The sequence below is a fragment of the Tachyglossus aculeatus genome, chromosome 15, assembly GCF_015852505.1.
Source record: "Tachyglossus aculeatus isolate mTacAcu1 chromosome 15, mTacAcu1.pri, whole genome shotgun sequence".
In the NCBI taxonomy this organism is placed as follows: domain Eukaryota; kingdom Metazoa; phylum Chordata; class Mammalia; order Monotremata; family Tachyglossidae; genus Tachyglossus; species Tachyglossus aculeatus.
In genome coordinates, this window is record NC_052080.1 from 18,311,580 (window position 1) to 18,328,418 (window position 16,839).

The window sequence follows — 16,839 nt, forward strand, 5'->3', positions numbered from 1 at the left end:
ACAACGACGACGACAGGCCCGAAGGCCCCTCGGCCCGCCCCCTCCCGCCATGAGCGAGCGGCTCCGCCCCAGGTGAGGGACGGGCAGGGCCCCACCCCCAACACCCCTCGAACACTACCCTGAGTAATAATAACGACGGCATTTATTCAGCGCTTACTCTGTGCAGAGCGCTCTGCTAAGCGCCGGGGAGGTGACAAGGTGATCGGGTTGGCCCACGGGGGGCTCGCAGTCTGCATCCCCGTTTTGCAGATGAGGGAACTGAGGCCCAGAGAAGGGAAGTGACTGGCCCAAATAATAATAATAATAATAATAGCGGCATTTGTTAAGCGCTTACTATGTGCAGCGCACTGTTCTAAGCGCTGGAGAGGTTACAAGATGATCAGGTTATCCCACGGAGGGGGCTCACAGTCTTCATCCCCATTTTACAGATGAGGGAACTGAGGCCTAGAGAAGTTAAGTGACTTGCCCAAAGTCACACAGTTAACTGGCGGACCCGGGATTTGAACCCATGACCTCTGACTCCAAAGCCCGGGCTCCTCCCCACTGAGCCACGCTGCTTCTTCCCAAAGTCGCACAGCTGACAAGTGGCGGAGCCGGGACTTATCGTCTTATTGATTAACCGCATTCTAGGTGCCAGGCATTGCCCTAAGCGCTGGGCTGCCCCCCCGCTCCCCGAGTAAGCCCTCGATGCCCCTCTAATATTGCCATTATGATTGTCTTGGTTATGCGCTTAGTAAGTGCCGGGCACTGCGCTAAACACTCGGGTGCCCTCCCCCCCGTAAGGCCTCGGCCCCCTCAAATATTGCTGTTATTATTACTGTATTGATTAAGCGCATTTTAGGTGCCAGGCACGGTGCTAAACACTGCGGTGCCCTCCCTCCAGTAAGCCCTCAGGGCCCCTCAAATATTACAATTGTTATTGTATTGATTAAGCGCATTCTAGGTGCCAGACACTGTGCTAAACACCGCGGTGCCATCCCTCCAGTAAGCCCTCAGGGCCCCTCAAATGTTGCTATTATTGTATTGATTAAGTGCATTCTAGGTGCAAGACACTGTGCTAAACACCGTGGTGCCCTCCCTCTAGTAAGCCCCCAGGGCCCCTCAAATGTTACTATTATTATTGTATTGATTAAGCACATTCTAGGTGCCAGGCACTGTGCTAAACACCATGGTGCCCTCCCTCCAGTAAGCCCCCAGGGCCCCTCAAATGTTACTATTATTATTGTATTGATTAAGCGCATTCTAGGTGCCAGGCACTGTGCTAAACACTGCGGTGCCCTCCCTCTAGTAAGCCCTCAGGGCCCCTCAAGTATTACTATTATTATTGTATTGGTTATGCGCTCACTAGGTGCCAGGCACTGTGCTAAACACTGCGGTGTCCTCCCTCCAGTAAGCCCTCAGGGCCCCTCAAATGTTACTATTATTCTTGTATTGATTATGCGCTCACTACGTGCCAGGCCCTGTGCTAAACACTGCGGTGCCCTCCCCCCATAAGCCCTCAGGGCCCCTCAAGTGTTACTATTATTATTGTACTGATTAAGCGCATTCTAGGTGCCAGGCACTGTGCTAAACCCTGCGGTGCCCTCCCTCCAGTAAGCCCTCAGGGCCCCTCGAGTATTACTATTATTATTATATTGGTTATGTGCTCACTAGGTGCCAGGCACTGTGCTAAACACTGTGGTGCCCCCCCCCCCCCCCCCCGTAAGCCCTTAGTGCCCCTCTAACATTACTTTTATTATCGTGTTGATTAAGCGCATTCTAAATGCTGGGGTGCCCTCCCCCCATAAGGCCTCAGGGCCCCGATAATATTATTGTTATTATTGTGTTGATTAAGCACTTAGTAGGCCCTCAGTAAGGCCTCAGGGGCTCTCTAATATTGCTATTATTATCGTGTTGATTAAGCGCTTACTAGGTGCCAGGCACTGCCCTAAGCCCTGTGCTGCCCTCCCTCCCGTAAGCCCTCAGGGCCCCTCTGATAATACTTTTATTATTGTATTGGTTATGCTCTTCCTAGGTGTGAGGCACTGCCCTAAGCACTGGGCTGCCCTTCCTTCAGTAAGGCCTCAGGACCCCTCTAATATTGCCCTTATTATTGTGTTGATTAAGCGCTTACTGGGTGCCAGGCACTACACTAAGTGCTGGGGTGCCCTCTCCCCAGTGAGCCCTCAGGGCCCCTCTAATATTACTATTATTATCGTATTGATTAAGCGCTTCTTGGGTGCCAGGCACTGCCCTAAGCACTGGGGGTGCTCTCCCCCGAGTAAGTCCTCAGGGCCCCTCTAATGTTACCATTATTATTGTATGGACTAAGCTCTTATTATTCATTCATTTAATCGTATTGAGCACTACTATATGCAGAGCACTGTACTAAGTGTTTGGAAAGTACAATTTCACAACACATAGAAACAATCCCTACCCAACAATGGGCTCACAGTCTAGGTGCCAGGCACTGCACTGAGTTCTGGGGTGCCCTCCCCCCAGTAAGGCCTCAGGGCCCCTCTAACATTACTACTATTAACCACTTACTAGGTGCCAGGCACTGTCCTAAGCACTAGGGTGGATACAAGATCTCGGGTTGGACATAGGCCCTGTCTCACAGGGGGTTCATAGTCTTAATCCCCGTTTTACAGTTGATGATGATAATGATAGTATTTAAGTTCTTACTATGTGCCAGGCACTGTACTAAGCGCTGGGGTGGATACAGGCAAATCAGGTGGGACACATACTGTCCCAAGTGGGACTCACAGGCTCAATTCCCTGTTTACAGATGATGATGATGGTATTTAAGTGCTTACTATGCGCCAGTCACTGTACTAAGCGCTGGGGTGGATACAGGCAAATCAGGTGGGACACAGGCCCTGTCCCGTATGGGGCTCACAGTCTCGTTCCCCATTTTGCAGGTGGTGATGATGGTATTTGTTAAGCGCTTAATATGTGGCAGGCACTGTATTAAGTGCTGTGGTGGATACAACGGGTTGGATACATTCCCTTTCCCAGGTGGGGCTCACAGGCTCAAACCCCATTTTACAGATGGTGGTGATGGTATTTGGTAAGCACTTACGGTGTGCCAGGCACTGTACTGAGCACTGGGGTGGATAAAAGCAAATTGGGTTGGACACCGTCCCTCTCCCAGTGGGGCTCACAGGCTCTTTCCCTATTTTACGGAGAAGCACACTGAGGCCCAGAGAAATGAAGCGACTTGCAGCCAAGTGGCGGAGGCGGGATTAGAACCCATGACCTTCTGACTCCCAGCTACACTACACCCTGCTGCTTCAGTAATAACAACAACAGTGGTGTGGTTTCAGTCCCTGCGATGTGACCAGCACTGTGCTAAATTCTGCGATAGGTACAATACCGTTAGCTCCAACATGGTCCCTTCCCCACACGGGGCTCATGGCCTGAGAGGGGAGGGAGTACGGGTATTGAATCCCCATTTTACAGAAGAGGAAACTGAGGTGCTGAGAAGTGAAATGACTTGACCAAGGTCACACAGCAAGTGGAAAAGCGGGGATTAGAATCCAGATCCTTTGACTACGTGGCCTGTGCTCGTGCCACTAGGCCACGCTGATTTATCTTAGTCTCCCTATGGGTTGTTTTGGGGGGTAAGAGAGAGCAGAGAGTTTTTGTTGGGTGTGGAGATGGATGGGCAACCACTAGAGTTTCTTGAGGAGTGGGGAACATGGGCTGAACATTTTTGTAGGAAAATATCCAGGCTGCAGAATGAAGTGAGGACTGGAGTGGGGTGAAAGGAGGCAGGGAGGTCAGCAAGGGGGCTGATAAAGTAATCCAAGCGGGATAGGACACGTGATTGGATTAACGTGGTAGCAATTCGGGTGGAGAGGAAAGGGGTCGGACACAGTCCCCCTTCCGCAGTGGGCACACAGTCTAGAGGAGAGGAACAGGTGTTGAATTCCCGTTTGACAGATGAGAAAACTGAAGTCCGGAGATGTAAAGCAATTTGCCCCATGCCAAAGAGCAGACAGGTGGCGGAGCCGGGATTAGAACCCAGGTCTTCTGACTCCCAGCTAGTGCTCCTTCCCCTAGGCCATGCTGCTTCCTACATCTCAGAAGGAACACTCTTAAAAGGGAAAGCCTTTAAATACTGGAGTGACAGGAGAAGGTGCCTTCTCAAAGAGCTTCTGGAGCACTTAAGTCCATATCCATAGCCACGCTTCTTCCATCGAGAAGCAACGTGGCTTAGTGGAAAGAACCCGGGCTTGGGAGTTAGAGGACGTGGGTTCTAATCCCAGCTCCGCCACTTGTCCACTGTGTGACCTTGGGCAAGTCACCTAACTTCTCTGTGCCTCAGTTACCTCATCTGTAAAATGGGGATTAAGACTGTGAGCCCCACGTGGGACAACCTAAATACCTTGTATCTACCCCAGTGCTTAGAACAGTGCTCGGTTCATAGAAAGCACTTAACGAATACCATTATTATTATTGTTATTATTATTATTTCTTTATACTCTGTTACTTTCCCCTTACCTACAATTTAGTATCCACCTTCCCTGCTAGACTCTAAGGGCTGGGATCGTATCTACTTGACTGTACTTTCTCAAGTACAGTAGATGACAGTTTTTTCCAGAGAGTGGTAGTAGTAATTGTCTTTATTAAGGATGACTTTTGTGTAAATGGTATTCGTTAAGCACTGTTCTAAGTGCTGGATTAGGTACAAGCTAATCAGGTTGGACCCAGTCCATGTCCCCAATGGGACTCACATTCTAAAGCCCCATTTTACAGACGAGGATATGGAGGCGCAAAAAAGTAAAGCGACTTCCCACCCCCAGGTGATACAGCAGATAAGTGGCAGAGCCAGTATTAGAACCCAGGTCCTTCTGACTCCCCAACTCCCAACCTCTATCCACCAAGCCACGCTGCTTCCTCTGTGTAAAGCACTGAACTATACGCTGGGGAAGAAATCCATGGATTGATTGATCAGGAGTCATTCAAATTCCCCCGTAGGATGGCTTTTGCTTGTAGAAAGAGGGAGGAGTGGGTGGTCTAAGGGGTCCTGTCATTCTCTCTGTGGGCAATGGTATTCCTCCTCTCATTCCCCTTCCTCCCGTTCCACTTTCTGTCCTTGGTTAGGGCCAAGAGAAACCAGAACTTGGAGGTTAAGGCCTCTAATGCAGGGAGAGGTACTTCCGAATGCGTCTGTCCGAAAAAAGGCCCAAATGGGAGAGCTGCAAGGTGGACTGTCTGATGATCGGACAGTTTGACATCCTCCTGTCGTGATGTAAAGCCTGCTTATTTCAGTTCTCTCCAGGACAGCAGCTTTCCACCAGGTATACAAGTATTCTTGGGGCTAGGGGATGCGGTCGTTATAAGCAGGAACTGCTGTGATGCTTCTTGCTTTGCTCCTGGGACCCCAGCAGTTAACAGAGTGACAGCAGTCAAAGCAGGGGACAAGGGGAAACTGTTCTCGCCACCCCGACTCCCCAGAAGCAAACTCTGAAGCCCTCATCTGCTACCACCTGTTCTAGCCTCTGTTGCTCCTCCCCTTTGACTCTAGTGAACCTTTCTGTGGAGAGTGGGGCAGAAGCCGGGAAGTGTGGGGGGTGTCATTTTGCAAAACTTTAAGGCTGCAGGGACCTGCTTCAGACCAGAGGTTTTCAACATTGTTTTTTTAGAGTACTGCCCTTCCATCGTCCTAATTTAGATTCTTTGGCAAGATAGCCCTTCCTACCTCTGTCACCTTTAAAACCCATGAAGAGGGCTGAAGTGATCACGAATGGTGCATTGTCTTCTTGTATCTGCCTCTTGTATCCTCCCCGCCATCCCTCCCCCAGGAAAAGACCGTTTTTTGGCAAATCTGGGTGGCTGAGACCCTCCCACATTCTAGTTCCCAACCTGCAGCAGACTGCGTTTCTGAGGGGTAAACAATTAGGCCACTTCAGAGAAAGGATAATGAGGCAAACTTGAATTTGCTAACCCATTGCAATGAGAAGCAGCATGGCCTAGTGGATAGAGTACGGGCCCGGGAGTCAGAAGGACCTGGGTTCTAATCCTAGCTCCGCCTCTTGCCTGCTGTGTGACCTTGGGCAAGTCACTTCACTTCTCTGGGCATCAGTTACCTCATCTGTAAAATGGAGATTAAGATCGTGAGCCCTATTTGGGACATGGACTGGGTCCAATCTGACTAACCTTTATCTACCCCAGTGTTTAGTGTAGTGCCTGGTACATAGTAAGGAACGCCATAAAAAGATCATAAATCCCTACTTGCACTGTTCTTCCGGAGATCTTCTAGACTGTGAGCCCACTGGTAGGGGCTGTCTCTATATGTTGCCAACTTATACTTCCCAAGCGCTTAGTACAGTGCTCTGCACACAGTAAACGCTCAATAAATACAATTGATTGATTGAGCTCATTGAATACATTTAAAACCTGGGTAGTTGACAATAAGATAAGCCCCTGATGTGTTCTGACTTGGTTTTTACCAAGGGGGTGAAACAACCTGCACGCTCCCCAATTGTCTCGATTAGTAGTGATGACATTCATTAAATGCTCACTATGTGCCAGATACTGCTAGGCTCTGGGGTAGATACAAGAGAGTCAGACCGAACGCAGTCCAGAGCAGGTGTCTTAACCCCACTTTACAGATGAGGAAACCGAGGCCAGGGAGGTTAAAGGCAGGCAGGTGGCAGAGCCAGGTCTAGAACTCAGGTCTCCTGACTAATATCTCTTTATATTAATGTCCATCTCCTCGTCTAGACTGTAACCTCATTGTGAGCGGGGAATGTGTCAGTTTATTGTTATAGTGAACTCGCCCAATTGCTTAGTGCAGTGCTGTGCATCCAGTAAACGCTTCAGTAAATATGCTAGACTGACTGACTACCAGTCACATCCTCTTTCCACTGAGATGCTCTCTGGACCCTTCTATGACAGGAGCTATAGGCAGGAGAGCCCAACATGTTCACTGTGAGAAGTGTCACTACCCCTTCAGGCCATGCACTTACACTTCTGTGTGGATTACACCTCTGGCACAACCTCACTGGATGATTGAGGTAGAAGAGAGGAGGAGACGCTTTTCTTGAGGTGGAGGTGGCCTTCTCCGTCAGTAGGAGCCCCAAGCGAGATGTTGAGGTGCTGCTCTGAATACTGGGGGAGATACAAGGCAGGCAGATCAGAAAACAGTGTCTGTCTGACATGGGACTCACAGTAGGGAGGTAGGTAGGGAGGCTTTCTGTTCAGTGCTCATTGAGTCTTTAAGGACCTTTTATTTCCAAGGCTGCTTTGAACTCTCACACACCTGAAAATCCAAGCATTTCCCAAAATGCTATCCTCATCCCCTTTGAAGTTTTGTCGTCATCATCATAATACCCTCATTTTTTGCAAAGTCCTCTTTGGATTTTTTTTGCCACCAAGGGGTTTTCTCATCAATCATCTATTTTCCCCCACAGCGTCCCTCTGAGAGGGAGTGGCGGGTATTATTTCTCCCCTTTTACAGATGAGGAAACTGAGGCCCATGGAGGTTGTGACTCATCCAAGGTCATTCAGCAGGTTGGGGTCAGAACTGGGATTAGTACCCGGTCTCCTGAGTTCCAGCCCTATGCCTTTTGTGCCATATTGGGCTCAAGTACTTACCTCGGGTTTAGTCGACCAGAAATTGCTTGTTTTGTGCATTTTGTTTTGAGTTATAATAATTATTATGATATTCGTTAAGCGCTTTACTATGTGTCAAGCACTGTTCTAAATTCTGGGGTAGATGCAGTCCCTGTCCCAAATGGGACTCCCAGTCTTAAGTCAGAGGGAGGGGATCTAATGTCCATTTTTACAGATGAGGTAACTGAGGCCGAGCGAAGTAAAGTGACTTGCCCAGGGTCACAAAGCAGACCAGTGGTAGAATTGGGATTAGAACCTAGGTCCACTGGCTCGAAGACCCCGGGCTTATTCCACTGGGCCACACTGCTTCATTGCTTCGAAGTGACCCAGGTTTCATCACACCCCAGTAACTCCCAGGTTGGGGGGAGCTGTTTCTCTGCCGTGGCAACTGGGTTGTGCCGTGCCTCGCCTCAGCCACTTTAAATGGTGCTAATAATAATGGCATTTATTAAGCGCTTACTATGTGCAAAGCACTGTTCTATAATGCCTGCTGCTTAAGTAGCATTTACTTCGGAGCGCTCCAAGCCCAAAGTATAGACCTGAACTCACCAATCTTCCCTGTAGTTCCGTGAGGCAGAAAGCAGGAGCGTACATCCCATTTTACAGGTGGGGAAACCGAGGCCCAGAGATGTAAGGGACTTGTTCCCTGTACCTTCACCCGGCAGGGACCGGACTTGGGAACCGAACCCACCCCCAGGTGGGCGGCAGCGCCCCACCCTGCCGGAAAATGAGATCCTTATCTCCGGTCCCAAGGTCGGGTTGAGAGAAGAGCGTTTAGGAGAGCAGAGATCTGAGGCACCAGCAAGACCCAGTTGGGCATTCTGGAGTTCTCCCGAGGCAAGCCTTTTAGGCAGTCGGGCTGAGCCGCCTGTCCAAGCTTATAGTTCTAGGCCTGGTTGGTTTTACAAGCCTGCTGGTCTGCCTTCGTCCCTCTTTTCATTTCAGAATTGGGTGGCTTGGGTGTACACCTGCATGGGACAGTTTTTTGCTTCTGCTTTTCTTTTATGGTATCTATTGAGCTCTTACTAAGCCCTCACATGTCTCTTGGATTGTTATACCATACTCTCCCAAGCACTTAGTACAGCGTTCTGCTCACAGTGTGGCTTAGTGGATAGAGCACGGGCCTGGGAGTTTGAACCTGGATTCTAATCCTAACTCCTCCACTTGTCTGTTGTGTGACGGGGCTAGTCACTTCATTACTCTGGGTCTCATCTGGGGATTAAGACTGTGAGCCTTATGCAGGACAGGGACTGTGCCCAAACTAATGAGTTTGTATCTACCCCAGTGCTTAGTACAGTGCCTGGCACATACCATTTTAAAAAAAAGTACTCAGTAAATATGATTGACTGACTGACTGTGCTGAGAGGCAAGATAATCAGACCCACTTCCCAACCCACCCGAAGGTCCTTAGGGCAAGAGGGAAGGAAAACAGGTATTTTATCCCATTGGGCAGAGGAGGAGACTAAGGAATAGCTAAGTGACTTGCCCAAGCTCACCCAGCAGGCAAGTGGTGGAGGCAGGACTCAAACTTGCATCCCCAGAGACACCCAGTCCCGGGCCCTCTCCACCAACGATTGCTGGAGGTTTTTAAGCCTCTGTGACCAGCAGATGGATAGACTGCTCAGTCTCCAGCCAATTAACTCTGCTGCCATAACCATGGAATAAAAACAGCTGGGCATTAAGCAGCTCAGTTGAAAACTCAGAAGTACTGAAATTTCTTGCCGTTTCCCAGCTGGGCTGTAGCCCCCTTGGAACAATGGGCCAAAAGATCCCCCCCACCCCACCTTGTCCAAGAGGACCTGTTTAAAACCCCCATTGAAATGGTAAACAACATCCCCCTCTAACCAACAGCCTCCAAGAAACAGTCCAGTGAAGCAGTAGTAGTTAAGGGCTGTCTCCCACTCTACACCATCAGCTTATTGTAGGCAGAGAACGTCTACTAATTCTGTTGCATTAGACTGTCCCAAATGCTTAGTGCAGTGCTCTGCGCACACTAAGAGTTCAAAGACGAGATTGATTGAGAATCCCCATTTTAATGTCTTTCTCCCCCTCTAGCCTGTAAGCTAACTGTAGGCAGGGAACATGTCTACCAACTCTGTTGTGTTGGACTCTCCCAAGCACCAAGCACAGTGCTGTGCACCCAATAAATCCCAAGGAGGATGATGATGGATGAAGTAGTAGCCATGTCATAATCCTGCTCCTGTTGTGGGCTCAGAGAGGAGCAAGGCTTCTTAACCGTCAGACGGCACAGCGCAGGTGGAAGAGCTGACTGACCAGCAGTCCAACCCGGCTTCACCTGAGAGTGTATGGAAGGGAATAAAATTAGCTCACAGGAACATGTAATTTCAGCAGGCACGAAAGGAAGATGAACGTAATTGGGTAGCTATTGAAAGTTCCCACATTAACGCTTAGCCATTCTTATTCTGTACCCAGGAGTCGCGAATGATCATGTCAGGTTTATTTTTAGCAGTGACTTGTATTCACTTCATTTTCATTTCACACTGCTTTGACCTTAGTTCTTCATAATACGATTTTTTTCTTCTGTGAACACTGCAGTGGCTACTGTAGCAGCAAGTTTTGGGGGTTTTTTTAATGGTATTTAAGTGATTACTATGTTCCAGGCACTGTACTGAGCACTGGGGGTAAGATACGAGCTAATCAGGTTGGACCCTCTCCCACGTGAGGCTCCCAGTCTTAACCCCCATTTTGCAGAGGAGGAAACCGAGGCATTGAGAAACGAAATGATTCGTCCAGGGTCACACAGCAGAGAAGTGGAAGGGTCGGGCTTAGGATCCAGGTCCTTCTGAGTCCCAGGCCCAGGATCTATCCGCTAGGCCGTGGCTGCTTCTCTAGGTTTGGGAGGGTTTTTTAAGGCGGGACGTTGGGGGTGTCCATCTTAGAGAATCGATATTTTGTTAACGCTGCCTCATTATTCTTCCAGGAAGAGAAGGAGGAACGGTAATGAAGAGGACAACCATCTCCCCCAGACCAAACGAAGCAGCAGAAACGCCGTCCTCCAGGATCCCTGGGATACTGAGGTAGAAAAGGGTCCGGGTTTAGGCTCCCATGCTGCATTCATCACTTGAGCTCTGTTTGGGGACGGGTCAAGCCCACGGGAAATGTTGGCGGAGATGGCTGTTAGGCCCGGGATTGTCATTTTCGGGGTGACGTCTGTGGGGCTTGTAGTAGGTCAGCCACCAGCTAAAGCAGCCTCTTATCACGGACAGTAAGGAAAGGGTCGGACCGAGCCGGGCCGGCGCTTGAAGTCCGGGCTTCTGCTCGAACCAAACTGTCAGGAAGGTTCTAGAAACTCCTTCGGCGAGGAGGCAGTGGCTATTTCCACAGCAGCATTGCAAAAGAGAACGAAGAAATAGCCGGGTTAGGAGTCCGCACGACAAGAATTCAGAAACTGAAAAAGCCTTGAAGCGTGTGACTCGTTACCGAAGCCAAGGTTCCTGCTCCTTGGTGGAATTTCGCAAGGGTGATCGGGACCAAGTTTCCCGAGGGATAAGGGCTTTTGTGTGGAAAATCGAAGCAACCCCTCCCCCCAAGATTTTAAGGGTGAAATTGAAAGTTGGGTGACTAGGTGCCGGGACCCCACTGCAGCGCTGCACCAGGTTTCTGCTCAGAGGCCAAGAAGCCACTTAACAGGCCCCCGTTGTCGAAGCCACTTTTAACAGGCCACCATTGTCGCTTCCTAGCAGTCCTGACTGCTACTGAGCAGCGCGGCAGGACGAAGGTTAGGCACACACTCAGGCTCTCTGCTTATTGTATCGTTATCCGCTCCAGTGCCTAGCACAGTGAAGCAGGGAATGCGTCTGTTTACTGTTGTACTCTCCCAAGTGCTTTGGTACAGTGCGCTGCACATCGAAAGAGCTCAGTGTATAAAGGGAAAGGTAAAGAGAAGCAGTGTAGCATAGTGAGTAGAGCACATGCCTGGAAGTCGGAAGGACCTGGGTTCTAATCCCAGCTCCGCCCCTTATCTGTGTGACCTGGGCAAGTCACTTTCCTCTCAGTGCCTCAGTTTCCTCATCTGTAAAGTGGGGATGAAGACTTTGAGTCCCATAGTATTGACACCTGTCTACTTGTTGTCTGTCTCCCCCTGTGAGCCCATTGTTGGGTAGGGACCGTCTCTATCTGTTGCTGACTTGTACTTCCCAAGCGCTTAGTACAGTGCTGTGCACACAGTAAGCACTCAATAAATACGATTGAATGAATGAATTTGGGATAGGGGCTGAATCCAGCCTGATTAGCTTGTATCTACCCCAGCGCTTTAATACCGTGTCCAGCTCACAGTAAGCATTTAACAAAAAACAAAACAAAACCCACAGTCATTAATTAATTTGTGGACAGAAAATTTCCCCCATAATATTAATGGGATTTGTTAAGCACTTACTCTGTGCCAAGCACTGTTCTAACTGCTGGGGAAGATACTAGTTCATCAGGAGATGGTCCCCCTGACCTGTGGCATCAGGCCCAGGATCTTGGATTGACAATAGCATAAGCCACTCATTGAAACCACTTTGTGACGGCTTTAGCTGACTCTGATGAATCATATGTTTTGTTAAAATGGGGTTGAGGAGGAAAGGGTTTAAATGTCAACGATGCCGGCAAGAGGAGCAGAACTTTTCCATGCAGTACCCAATAGCAGCCAAATCATTTTTTGAGTACCCTTCTGTTGCCATTTCTGTTTGCACCCCAGAAAGGTGAAAGGTTTTGTCTGATAGCTTTTATTTCTCCACCCAAAGTACACCTTAGACACTAAGGTTACTTTTAGAGGAGAGTTGGAGTGCAGATGGGGCGAGTCTTTGATTCCTCATTTTGTCCTCGGCTTGGTCGCCCACAGCAATGCTGAGAAGCAGCGTTGCCTAGTGGAAAGCGCACGGGTTCTAATCCCGGCTCCGCCTCTTGTCCGCTGTGTGACCTTGGGCAAGTCGCTACTTTTCTCTGTGTGTGTCTCCATTACCTCATCTGTAGAATGGGGTTAAGACTGTGAGCCCCTTGGCGGGACATGGACTGTGTCTAACCTGATTATCATGTAGCTACCCCAGTGCTTAGTACAGTGCTTGGCATTTAGTAAGCACGTGAGTACTGTTAAAAAAAAAAGTAAAAACCAGCCACAAAACCAAGCAAACAAAAAAAATCAACAGCACATAAGCATCCACTTTGTATAAAGCCCTGCCTTTTATGATTACACCATGACGATTTCTCTCTTCCTCAGTTTCTCCATCAGTGAGAGCGAGGAAGAGAGATGCCAGCACCATCTGAGGGTAAAAGGGTTACACGGTGGCCATGTTTGTGAACTGCTCTGAGCTCTGCTATGCACACGCAATGGGATTGAACAAGAGTATTTATCGAGTGCTTACTGTGTGCACTTGGGAGAGTTTGATGAAGTAGTCATGATCCCTGCCTCCAGGTACTTTCAGTCAAACAGGAGAGCTAAGCAAGATCCAAGAGACCGGTCTTTCCTCCCGGACTAACCGTGTGTTTCCCAGCTGAGATTCCCTGGAGATTGCGGGGAAGGGACGGTCCAACCCTGGAATGGGGAGTGGGGGTGGGGAACCCAGGTCCTGGGTGAAGGGTCGAGGAAGGGGATAGAGCTTGACCCCTAGACCCTGGGCTTGTGGGGAGCTGGATGATGATGATGATGATGATGATAGTAATTGTGCTATTTGTTAAATGCTTACAGTGTGCCAGGCACTCTACTAAGCACTGGGTTGGATACAAGATAATCAGGTTGGACACAGTCCCTGACCCACAGGGGGCTTACAGTCTTAGTCCCCATTTTACAGATGAGGAAACTAAAGCCCAGAGAAGTGAAGTCGCTTGCCCAAGGTCACCCAGCAGATAAGTGGCAGAGTCGGTATTAGAACCGGGGCCCTCTGACTCCCAGGCATGTGCTGTGCCCAGTAGACCACGCTTCTTCTCAGTCTTGGGTCTGGGCTCAGTCAGTAGTGGAGCTCTAGAATTGGCATTCTGACCTGTTGGCAGTACCCTGGAGAAATGGCCCTTGTGAACGGAGGGATGCCCACTATCAATCAATCAATCAATCAATCGTATTTATTGAGCGCTTACTATGTGCAGAGCACTGTACTAAGCGCTTGGGAAGTACAAATTGGCATCACATAGAGACAGTCCCTACCCAACAGTGGGCTCACAGTCTAAAAGGGGGAGACAGAGAACAGAACCAAACATACCAACAAAATAAAATAAGTAGGATAGAAATGTACAAGTAAAATAAATAAATAAATAGATAAATAGAGTAATAAATATGTACAACCATATATACATATATACAGGTGCTGTGGGGAAGGGAAGGAGGTAAGACGGGGGGATGGAGAGGGGGACGAGGGGGAGAGGAAAGAAGGGGCTCAGTCTGGGAAGGCCTCCTGGAGGAGGTGAACTCTCAGCAGGGCCTTGAAGGGAGGAAGAGAGCTAGCTTGGCGGATGGGCAGAGGGAGGGCATTCCAGGCCCGGGGGATGACGTGGGCCGGGGGTCGATGGCGGGACAGGCGAGAGCGAGGTACAGTGAGGAGATTAGTGGTGGAGGAGCGGAGGGTGCGGGCTGGGCAGTAGAAGGAGAGAAGGGAGGTGAGGTAGGAGGGGGCGAGGTGATGGAGAGCCTTGAAGCCCAGGGTGAGGAGTTTCTGCTTGATGCGCAGATTGATCGGTAGCCATTGGAGGTTTTTGAGGAGGGGAGTAATATGTCCAGAGCGTTTCTGGACAAAGATAATCCGGGCAGCAGCATGAAGTATGGATTGAAGTGGAGAGAGACACGAGGATGGGAGATCAGAGAGAAGGCTAGTGCAGTAGTCCAGACGGGATAGGATGAGAGCTTGAATTAGCAGGGTAGCGGTTTGGATGGAGAGGAAAGGGCGGATCTTGGCAATGTTGCGGAGCTGAGACCGGCAGGTTTTGGTGACGGCTTGGATGTGAGGGGTGAATGAGAGAGCGGAGTCGAGGATGACACCAAGGTTGCGGGCTTGTGAGACGGGAAGGATGGTAGTGCCGTCAACAGAGATGGGAAAGTCAGGGAGAGGACAAGGTTTGGGAGGGAAGACAAGGAGCTCAGTCTTCGACATGTTGAGCTTTAGGTGGCGGGCGGACATCCAGGTGGAGATGTCCTGAAGGCAGGAGGAGATGCGAGCCTGGAGGGAGGGGGAGAGAGCAGGGGCAGAGATGTAGATCTGGGTGTCATCAGCGTAGAGATGATAGTTGAAGCCGTGGGAGCGAATGAGGTCACCAAGGGAGTGAGTGTATATTGAGAACAGAAGGGGACCAAGCACTGAACCTTGGGGAACCCCCACAGTAAGAGGATGGGAGGGGGAGGAGGAGCCTGCAAAAGAGACTGAGAAGGAACGACCGGAGAGATAAGAGGAGAACCAGGAGAGGACGGAGTCTGTGAAGCCAAGGTCAGATAACGTGTTGAGGAGAAGGGGGTGGTCCACAGTGTCAAAGGCAGCTGAGAGGTCGAGGAGGATTAGGACAGAGTATGAGCCGTTGGATTTGGCAAGCAGGAGGTCATTGGTGACCTTTGAGAGCGCAGTTTCCGTGGAATGAAGGGGACGGAAGCCAGACTGGAGGGGGTCGAGGAGAGAGTTGTTGTTGAGGAATTCTAGGCAGCGCGTGTAGACAACTCGTTCAAGGAGTTTGGAAAGGAATGGTAGGAGGGATATGGTAGAATGGTAGGAGGGATATGGGACGATAACTATGGGTATAAAGCCTGGAAACAGGCTCTCAGTAGGCCATGCCCAAGAAGTGGGAATGGCTCCTTATGTCTCTTCCTGCCCCACATTTAGCACTTGTGTCTTAAGTGGTGCTTCTCAAAGGCTTCCCCTTGGGGTAAGGTCAAAGGGCTCCCCGCCTGGGGCAGGGACCTTCAGGGGAGGTCCACGGTTCGGGAAGGTTTCTAGGTGGGGACCATTTGGAGGATCGGACATAGGCCAGTTGCGGGGCCAGGAGGCATTGTCAAAGCTCCTCAGCTCAAACTCAGTGAGAGGGGGTGGGAACGAGCCGGTTCTGTGTGCTTCACTGGACCCGTTGGATTCGTTCCCTCACCGAGCCAGTCGGTCACTGAGCGCTTACTGTGTGCAGAGCACTGTACTAAGCCCTTGGGAGAGTACACTATAACAGAGTTGGTGGACATGTTCCCTCCCCACAGTAATCTAGAGGGGGAGACAGACATTAATATAGAGAAATGTTACGGGTTTTTTGTAGGTGCTGGAGGGGCTGAGGGAGGGGTAAATAAAAAGTGCAGACCTGAGTGCAAGGATGACACAGAAGGGAGAGAGAGAAGCAGAAATGAGGGCTTAGCTGGGGAAAGCCTCTTGGAAGGCAGGGGGGAGAGTGATTGTCGGATGTGAAGAGGGAGGGCATTCCAGGCCGGAGCCAGGATGCGGGCGAGATAGACAAGATCGAGGTACTGTTGGTTGGTATTATGGAGTGAAGTCTGTGGGCTGGGTTGGAGTTGGGAATCAGGGAGGGGAGGTATGAGGGAGCTGGGTGACCAAGTGCTGTAAAGCTAATAATAATAATAATAATAATAATAATAATGATGGCATTTATTAAGCGCTTACTATGTGCAAAGCACTGTTCTAAGTGCTGGGGAGGTTACAAGGTGATCAGGTTGTCCCATGGGGGGCTCACAGTCTTAATCCCCATTTTACAGATGAGGTCACTGAGGCACAGAGAAGTTAAGTGACTTGCCCAAAGTCACACAGCTGATAATGGGCAGAGCCGGGATTTGAACCCATGACCTCTGACTCCAAAGCCCGGGCTCTTTCCACTGAGCCACGCTGCTTCTCTGTGCTTCAGTTGGAGTTGGATATGGAGGTGGATGGGCAACCACGGGAGGCTCTTGAAGAGTGGGGACACACGGGCCGAACAGTTTTATAGAATGATAATCCGATCGGCGGAGTGAAGTGTGGACCGGAGCGGGGAGAAACTGGAGGCAGGGAGGTCAGCTAAGGAGGCTGATGCAGTGATCAAGGCAGGATGGAAGTGCTTGGATTTAACGTGGTAGCCGTTTGGATGGAGAGGAAAGGGCGGATTTTAGTGATGTTGTGACGATTGAACCGAATGGATCTATGTGGCAGATTGAAATGTGGGTTGAGCGGGAGAGATGAGTCAAGGTTAATGCCAAGGTTATGGGCAAGGTGCCCTGACCCTCTGACTTGGACTGTGGCTTTGCTGTTTTGAATTGGGGAAAATGCTTAGCTTTCCTTTGAATCTGACAAG

At 50.0% G+C, this 16,839-nt stretch overlaps 2 protein-coding genes across 10 annotated transcripts in view; one reads left to right on the top strand and one right to left on the bottom strand.

Moving 5' to 3' along the window:
- The window catches only part of C15H17orf80 (chromosome 15 C17orf80 homolog), a 30,019-nt gene that overhangs the window by 11,774 nt on the left and 1,406 nt on the right, over positions 1–16,839 (bottom strand). For all 5 annotated transcript variants that reach the window (XM_038757431.1, XM_038757430.1, XM_038757432.1 and 2 more), the window contains exon 2: positions 6,957–7,098. The gene's annotated coding sequence lies outside the window, so the exon portion shown is untranslated. The remainder of the gene's footprint in view (positions 1–6,956; positions 7,099–16,839) is intronic.
- The window catches only part of FAM104A (family with sequence similarity 104 member A), a 24,456-nt gene continuing 7,617 nt past the window's right edge, over positions 1–16,839 (top strand). For 4 of the 5 annotated variants that reach the window (XM_038757437.1, XM_038757438.1, XM_038757439.1 and 1 more), the window contains exons 1-2: positions 1–72; positions 10,544–10,640. In XM_038757437.1, coding sequence (XP_038613365.1) covers positions 50–72; positions 10,544–10,640 — 120 coding nt within the window. In that variant the 5' untranslated portion in view covers positions 1–49. Of the gene's footprint in view, positions 73–9,892; positions 9,982–10,543; positions 10,641–16,839 lie in introns of those variants that run through there. The other variant, XM_038757440.1, reaches the window with a different exon arrangement.